General features: G+C 51.6%; 1 protein-coding gene across 1 annotated transcript; it reads right to left on the reverse strand.

Moving 5' to 3' along the window:
- Positions 1 to 1,012: 1,012 nt before the first annotated feature.
- LOC139229131 (relaxin-3-like) lies at positions 1,013 to 8,070 on the reverse strand. The gene is made up of 2 exons (XM_070860795.1): positions 7,712 to 8,070; positions 1,013 to 1,814 (listed from the first exon to the last, which is right to left on the reverse strand). Exons 1-2 carry the CDS (start codon positions 7,920 to 7,922, stop codon positions 1,504 to 1,506), a joined length of 522 nt encoding a protein of 173 aa, XP_070716896.1. The 5' UTR covers positions 7,923 to 8,070; the 3' UTR covers positions 1,013 to 1,503.
- Between the last annotated feature and the right edge of the window lie 568 nt (positions 8,071 to 8,638).

The raw sequence follows: 8,638 nt of genomic DNA on the forward strand, positions 1-8,638 counted from the left end.
AAAAATCAGGGGAGCACTTGATTACTGATACAGCTTAAAAAATAGTTGTGGAGCTGTTGCATTGTGAATGGCTTAGCCAGTCACGGGATGTTCACAAGACTCAATAAAACCCCCGTTAATCGAGTCAAGGCTCTCCATGATGATGCATGCAGTTGTGAGCCTGGTGGATGAACCGGTCGGGTTCAGTTTGACTGTCAAACCTTTGCTAATAAACCAGCTAGTTCTTCACAGAAAATGTAGCTATGAATTCTTAAGCAGAGAACCCATGAAGCAAACACATTACAGAACTCTTTGTAAGTAAATGTCATTGTTGGGACTGGCTGAATAAACGTGGAGTGCTCGAACAATAGCAACTGCTTCACCAGTTGGGTCAAAAAGAAATGGCTGTGTTGTTTCTGGAAGACCCTTGCACCCTTCCATTGGACTTGCCAAAGTCCTACCATTCACAGCCGCCCAGGCACCCTGCTCCGGAATTCCCTCCCTAAATTCCTCCACCTCTTTACCTCCTTGAAGACCCTGCGAAAAACCAACCTCTTTGGCCAAGCCTTTTGGTTAACCATTTCTCTCTTTGGCCCGGCGTCCATTTTTCTTTTGCGAGGCGCCTTGGCAGACTCTTCTGCCCCCTCCCAGCTCAAGTTGCCATGGCGATTCTGGACGATGCCGCAACATCGACAACCAGGGCGGGCGCGGTTGAGGGGGGTGCCAGTGGTTAAGAGGAACCAAGGTGTCTGAGGCCAGCTGGTGATGGCTGAACCTGACTTTAGCAAACCGTGGAGATGGGAATTCCTCTGGCTGCTACGTGTAGTGACATCATTCCGTTAGTGTATGTGGTTTCAATACAGTAGGTGGAATCTTCACAAACCCATTTATCTTGTTGCTACTCATACTGGACCAGAGAAGTTCTAACCCGCCCCACCCCCATTATTACTAAGCCATGTTGGCTCTGTAAAAGTCCCAACAAAGATAAAAATATAACCCCCTCCCCCCCCACCACGCCTCCTCCCTCCCCTATTGTCCTTTGTTAGTTATAGACCATTTCAATGAGGGGCCCAATATGTCCCATTGGGTGAAGGGACCCATTAGGGTTAGAGGGGTGGGAGGAGGCTCGTGTGGCGTATTTACGCCGGCATTAGACCACTTGGGCCGAATGGCCTGTTCCTGTACTGCAGGCGCTGTGCAATTGTGGGATTTGGATTTGCCTCGGGCTCGGTGAGTTTAACTGAATGGTTGTACCGAAAGCGGCACTGGGGAAGGTGGGCACGGGACCTGGCAGTCTGGCTCACCCAATGCTAACGGCATCCCTGCCAACTAATCAGACTGGCATTGATGGCAAAGCCATGCATTGCAGAGAATGCCAATCTCCCGGCTGGCAGGAGGTGCGTGTTGGAAGGGGGCCAACCCGAGGGCATAACAAACCGAAATAAATTAAATCCTTTTACGGAACTAATATTCGGCAAATGATTCCCGGGGACGAGGCTTCCGAGGAGGCCGATGGTCGTGCGACTAACAGAGTTTGGCGATGTCACTCCTGGTGCAGCCCCGTTTGCAGCAGGTTCTGGCCACGCCAGCGCCGCGCTTGAAACGCGAAGGCTTCTCTTGCAAAGCGCCGAGGGACACCGGGGGTAACCTGGTTCCGCTTTCTTCATCCCAATCCTCACTTGACCTCTCGGGGGCCCCGTGGCCCTCAGAGTGAGGCAGGATCTGCTGGCTCTCCCCGATCGGGGTCTCTAGCTCAGTGTCTTCCATCTCTCCGATGTCGGGCTCCCCCATCGGCGAGTCCTGCAGGCTGTCGCCCAGTGAGTCCAACAGGGTACCTTCAATACAAACAACAAGCAAATGTATTAGGCACTGGAGAAGGTGCAACGAGGGTGCTACCAGAACTGAGAGGTTGGTGTAATGTGTGCACCAGGTGAGTGTGCTGACAGGCGTGTGGAGCCGTTGCCACCCTGTGCGGAGGGGAGCGGGCAGGTCGGAGGGCCTCCTCGTGGGTCTGGTCCTGGGCCTGGCCAAGGGGGGCCCTCAACTGGACCAGGCAGCGGGCGGTCAAGGGGGTCGTTCAGCCCGACTGCCTGCTTCTCTTCCGCGGGTACAACCGAGCCAGGGTGTCCCTGGAGATGGAGCACGCGGTGTCCACCGGTACGCTCGCGGCCTTCCGCGAGAGGTGGGCACCAGAGGGGCTGGAGTGCATCATTTCAACAGGGAACAGAATTTTAATTTGATCTGATTTGAAAAAGGTTCCCTTTAATTTCCAATTGTTAAATTGTGGTTTTTGGTGCCCTCAAAAAAAGGGGCACTTGATTTAAAGTTGATTTAAAGTTACTTTTTTTAAATAGTTGTAGAGCTGTTGCATTGTGAGTGGCTTAGCCAGTCACATGATGTTCACAAGACTCAATAAAACCCCAGCCAGTTGGGTTCGGGGGATCCACGATGGGGCAGGTGGTTGTGAGCCTGGTGGATGAACTGGTAATGTGTCGTATGATTGTTAAACCTTTGTTAATAAACCAACTAGTTCTTAATAGCGATGTGTTGCTATGAATTCTTAAGCAAAGGACCCACGAAGCAAATACTTTACAGTTGGAACTCTCAGGAAAGATAGAACAGGCCGGGACTCTTTTCTCTGGAGTGAATTTTTAAAGTTGTATTTTTAAACATAATAAAGATCTGTATTTATCGACGCAGTTCGGGTCTCCATATTATGAAAAGGGATGTAGAGGCACTGTTGATGGTGCAAAAAAGATTTACAAGGATGATACCAGAACTGCGAGGTTGTACGCATCAGGGAAGATTGAACCGGCCGGGATTCATCTCTCTAGAAAAGAGAAGGCTGAGGGCTGACCTGATAGAGATGTTTAAGATTATGAAAGGGATTGATCGGGTAGACGTAGAGAAGATGCTCCCACTTGTGGGGGAGACCAGAACTGGGGGCCATAAATGTAAGATAGTCACCAAGAAATCCAATGGGGAATTCAGGAGAAACTTCTTTACCCAGAGAGCGGTGAGAATGTGGAACTCGCTGCCACAGGGAGGGGTTGAGGCGAATAGTATCGATGCAATTAAAGGGAGGCTGGATAAACACACGAGGGAGAAAGGAATAGAGGGATATGGTGATGGGGTGAGATGGAGAAGGGTGGGAGGGGGCTGGTGTGGAGCATAAACCCCGGCACGGAGCGATGGGCCCAATGGCCTGTTTCTGTGCTCTACACTCAATGTAATTCCATGGATTACACATTTATCTCAATAGCAAGCAACAACACTTTATTAACTGAACAATGAATGTATGCTGACCGATGAAATAGTGGCACATGTACAATCTCAAATTTTCATGGAGAGTCATTAATGGGGCAAAGATGCTGAGGAAGAATCTTCTGCAATCACATCTGCACGTTGCCCTTCCCATCCAATGGTCCCTCACAAATAATGGGGCGAGCTTCTAAACTTGGGATGAGACAAGGTAGAGCTTTACTCTGTATCTAACCCCGTGCTGTACCTGCCCTGGGAGTGTTTGATGGGACAGTGTAGAGGGAGCTTTACTCTGTATCTAACCCCGTGCTGTACCTGCCCTGGGAGTGTTTGATGGGGACAGTGTAGAGGGAGCTTTACTCTGTATCTAACCCCGTGCTGTACCTACCCTGGGAGTGTTTGATGGGACAGTGTAGAGGGAGCTTTACTCTGTATCTAACCCATGCTGTACCTGCCCTGGGAGTGTTTGATGGGACAATGTAGAGGGAGCTTTACTCTGTATCTAACCCCATGCTGTACCTGCCCTGGGAGTGTTTGATGGGACAGTGTAGAGGGAGCTTTACTCTGTATCTAACCCATGCTGTACTTGCCCTGGGAGTGTTTGATGGGACAGTGTAGAGGGAGCTTTACTCTGTATCTAACCCATGCTGTACCTGCCCTGGGAGTGTTTGATGGGACAGTGTAGAGGGAGCTTTACTCTATATCTAACCCCATGCTGTACCTGCCCTGGGAGTGTTTGATGGAACAGTGTAGAGGGAGCTTTACTCTGTATCTTACCTGTGCTGTACCTGCCCTGGGAGTGTTTGATGGGACAGTGTAGAAGGAGCTTTACTCTGTATCTAACCCATGCTGTCGCTGCCCTGGGAGTGTTTGATGGGACGGTGTAGAGGGAGCTTTACTCTATATCTAACCCCATGCTGTACCTGCCCTGGGAGTGTTTGATGGGACAGTGTAGAGGGAGCTTTACTCTGTATCTAACCCATGCTGTACCTGCCCTGGGAGTGTTTGATGGGACAGTGTAGAGGGAGCTTTACTCTGTATCTAACCCATGCTGTACCTGCCCTGGGAGTGTTTGATGGGACAGTGTAGAGGGAGCTTTACTCTGTATCTAACCCCCTGTACCTGCCCTGGGAGTGTTTGATGGGACAGTGTAGAGGGAGCTTTACTCTGTATCTAACCCCATGCTGTACCTGCCCTGGGAGTGTTTGATGGGACAGTGTAGAGGGAGCTTTACTCTGTATCTAACCCATGCTGTACCTGCCCTGGGAGTGTTTGATGGGATAGTGTAGAGGGAGCTTTACTCTGTATCTAACCCCCTGTACCTGCCCTGGGAGTGTTTGATGGGACAGTGTAGAGGGAGCTTTACTCTGTATCTAACCCCCTGCTTATTGATGGCTGTAATTGGAAACAGTTACGTTCCTAAGCAGTGATATCCTTTAGCTTGATGAGCACAGAGCTACACCACAAAAAATAACAGTTTCAAATTACATAAAGCATCATTGTATAACTTGCTTGGTTGCACAAGTGTTAAATTCTGCAAACATCTTGGGTTATTTCCGCTGTCAACAGAGCCCGCTTTCTTAATACCATGTGTGCTATTTCCATTGGTACTTTTTCAACAACAACATCTCCTTCACCTTATCTAACCAGCACCTGCGGACCTGATGGGCCGGACATTTGAGGGGGTAAATCAGTCGGAGAAATTATCTCAGCCATTTGCGTCTGTCGCAGACCAAATAGCCAATGGAAATGGTTGCACGGAGAGTGTGGGACAAGCAGTGCCGAGCTGCACAATTAGCTGCTGGTCCTCAGGTTTACAAGGAGCACTGGGGCGTCCTGTCCTCGCCTCCTCACAACTCGATTGGTTATTTTTCGGATACAGACTATCACAAAGTAGAATTTTTGGAACTTTATGCCACTTCAGCTTCTGTGTTGAACTGAAGGACGGAGGAATGTTGCAGTCACACATTGTGCTCTTCACAACCACCACCATTTTCCACTCTTACAACACCATCAGCAAATAACACGCTGGGCTGGGCTGAGGTTACTTTTGAACGCTTGTGAAATCTCCCCCCGTGAGAATTCATCGAAGGTACAGCACAGAAACATGGAAACACAGGAGCAGGAGGTGGCCATTCAGCCCCTCAAACCTGTTACCATAGAAACAGGAGAAGGCCATTCAGCCCCTCGAGCCTGTTACCATAGGAACAGGAGAAGGCCATTCAGTCCCTTGAGCCTGTTACCATAGGAACAGGAGGTGGCCATTCAGCCCCTCGAGCCTGTTACCATAGAAACAGGAGAAGGCCATTCAGCCTTTTGAGCCTGTTACCATAGGAACAGGAGAAGGCCATTCAGCCCCTCGAGCCTGTTACCATAGGAACAGGAGGAGGCCATTCAGCCCCTTGAGCCTGTTACCATAGGAACAGGAGAAGGCCATTCAGCCCCTCGAACCTGTTACCATAGGAACAGGAGAAGGCCATTCAGCCCCTCGAGCCTGTACCACCATTCAATGAGACCATGGCTGATTTGCGACCTAACTCCATATAACCGCCATTCGGCCCAAATGGTCCGTGCCGGGTGTTTATGCTCCACATCAGCCCCCTCCCACCCCTCGTCATCTCACCCCATCACCATATCCTTCCTTTCCTTTCTCCCTCGTGTGTTTATCTAGCTTTCCCTTTAATTGCATCGATACTATTCGCCTCAACCCCTTCCCTGTGGCAGCGAGTTCCACATTCTCCTGAATTCCCCCTTGGATTTATTAATGACTGTCGTATATTGATGGCCCCAGTTCTGGTCTCCCCCACAAGTGGGAACATCTTCTCTATGTCTACCCTATCAAATCCTTTCATAATTTTAAACATCTCTATCAGGTCACCCCACAGCCTTCTCTTTTCTAGAGAAACGAACCCCGGCCGGTTCATTCTCCCCTGATAGATGTAACCTCGCAGTTCTGGTATGATTCGAGTAAATCTTTTTTGCAGCTTCTCCAGTGCCTCTATATCCTTTTTATAATACGGGGCCCAGAACTGTGCACAGTACTCCAAGTGTGATCTCACCAAGGCTCAGTAAAAGTTTAAGATAACTTCTCAGCTTTTCAGTTCTATCGCTCTATGAACCCTAGTGTTTGTTTTTTTTTTATGACCTTATTAACCTGCGTCGCTACATTTGGTAATTTGTGTATCTGTGCCCCCAGATCCCCCCTGCTCCCCGACCCCATTTAGACTCTTATTTTGCAAGGAGTACGCAGCCTCCTTTAATCCTCCTCCCAAAATATACCTACCACCCTCACATTTATCTTTAAAATTGATACATTCAGGGTTTACCTTCTGTAGATCATTTAATATTTGTTTCCACTGGTCGGGGAGACTAGAACTAGGGGGCACAGCCTCAAAATACGGGGGAGCCAATTTAAAACCGAGTTGAGAAGGAATTTCTTCTCCCAGAGGGTTGTGAATCTGTGGAATTCTCTGCCCGAGGAAGCAGTTGAGGCTAGCTCATTGAATGTATTCAAGTCACAGATAGATAGATTTTTAACCAATAAGGGAATTAAGGGTTACGGGGAGCGGGCGGGTAAGTGGAGCTGAGTCCACGGCCAGATCAGCCATGATCTTGTTGAGTGGTGGAGCAGGCTCGAGGGGCTAGATGGCCTACTCCTGTTCCTAATTCTTATGTTCTTACGTTATAATATTTTAAACATGCTTTAACCAGAGATTGGTTATTTTTTTAACCTTGCTCACAACTCAATCCTCCCCCCCCCCCCCACTCTTGTACCGATTGCTGTTCTCTGCAGCCTTTCCAACTCTTGCACAAAACGCTCCCCATGTTCAAAGTAACGCAGTCGCAACAACCTCGTAGCGATCGTCCGCACCCCATTTGCTGCCCTCCCCCCCCCCCAGACCCCCCCCCCCCACCCGCTGCATACCTTGCGTCCATAGTGCCCAACGCAGACAGAACTCACTTACCGTCCGGGTAAGTTATCCCCGGTGCCCTGGGGCCAATATTTATCCCTCAACATCGCTAAAAACAGACGATCTGGGTCATTATCACGTTGCTGTTTGTGGGAGCTTGCTGTGCGCAAATTGGCTGCCGCGTTTCTCCCATTACCACGGCGACTGCACTTCACAAAGTACTTCATTGGCTGTAAAGCACTTTGTGATGTCCGGTGGCCAAGAAAGGCGCTATATAAATGCAAGTCTTCTTGTGACGAGTGAAAGAAAGAAAAGAACTTGAATTGCTATAGCGCCTTTCATGATGTGATGTCGGGGGAGGGGGGGGGTGCGAAGTTCATCCAACGCCCTCCCCCATCCCCAAAAGAAAATGAACCCCCCCCCCCCCACCCTCTCATTCTGCGAGTGAACTGTAAAGTGGAGGTTCTTGGTGCCGCGAATGCCCCTCGACCTCGAGAGTGAACTCTGCCCCCCGCCTCTCTCCGCCCCCCCCCCCCACCCCCACAAGGCGGTCTACTTACTGTAGATGCTGCGCCGCTCCGCGTTTTCTTCGGTGGAGTAACGCTTCCATCGGGAGCCCCCGCACGAGATGATGACAGCCCTGACAAAGTCCCGGCCGCACAGGCGGACCCCCGGGTCCGAGGGCTGGGCCTCCGATCCCGGCAGCAGCCCGGCGGCAACAGCAGCGGCGACCACAAGCCCGCTGGCCATCAGACAGGAGAGCGGCTTCATTCTTCTGCTTCTGCTTCTCCGCGGGGTTGAAGGAAACCTGGGAGGGTGGGGCGGGGGGGCGCGGTGTTGGACGAACCGAAGAGCAGCAGTGGCGGTGAGGCTCGGCTCGGAGGAGGGACGCGAGTCCCGAGAGTTTAGAGCTCTGCGCCTGGAGGAGGCAGCCTGCTACTCTAAGCTGTTCCCACATCGCCGCTTGTCCTTTTATAACGGTCCGTTATCAGCGCCGGGGGCTGATTGGCCGTCCGCCCAGGAGCTGAGGTGCACCATGCCATGGCCTTAGCAGCCTTGGGGCTGTTTACACGTGCGCACCGTATCGGGAGGAGTGTGCGTGTACGCCCAATGCTATCCTTGCAGCCGGCTCGCTCCCTGCATCTAAACTTGTTACTCTTTGTTTTTCAAAAATCAGATTCCTCAGCATTTTCAGCAACGCAGGTTCTCTCAGTGTTGGGAACGGGGAGGGGGAGCGGGGGGGGAGGGGGAGCGGGGGAGGGGGAGCGGGGGAGGGGGAGCAGGGGGAGGGGGAGGGGGGAGGGGAGTGGGGGGAGGGGGAGTGGGAGCGGGGGGAGGGGGAGGGGGAGCGGGGGGAGGGGGAGCGGGGGGAGGGGGAGCGGGGAGGGGGAGCAGGGGGAGGGGAGGGGGGAGGGGGAGCGAGGGGAGGGGGAGTGGGGGGAGGGGAGTGGTGGGGAGGGGCGAGTGGGAGCGGGGGAGGTGGGAGT

The sequence above is a fragment of the Pristiophorus japonicus genome, chromosome 18, assembly GCF_044704955.1.
Source record: "Pristiophorus japonicus isolate sPriJap1 chromosome 18, sPriJap1.hap1, whole genome shotgun sequence".
Lineage (NCBI taxonomy): Eukaryota > Metazoa > Chordata > Chondrichthyes > Pristiophoridae > Pristiophorus > Pristiophorus japonicus.

Bases quoted from the DNA above. Each gene is read 5' to 3' on its own strand.
- LOC139229131 (XM_070860795.1), bottom strand. From the start codon at position 7,922: ATGAAGCCGCTCTCCTGTCTGATGGCCAGCGGGCTTGTGGTCGCCGCT. The intron at 1,815-7,711 runs GTAAGTAGACCG...TTTGTATTGAAG, and splicing joins GGAGCGGCGCAGCATCTACA to GTACCCTGTTGGACTCACTG.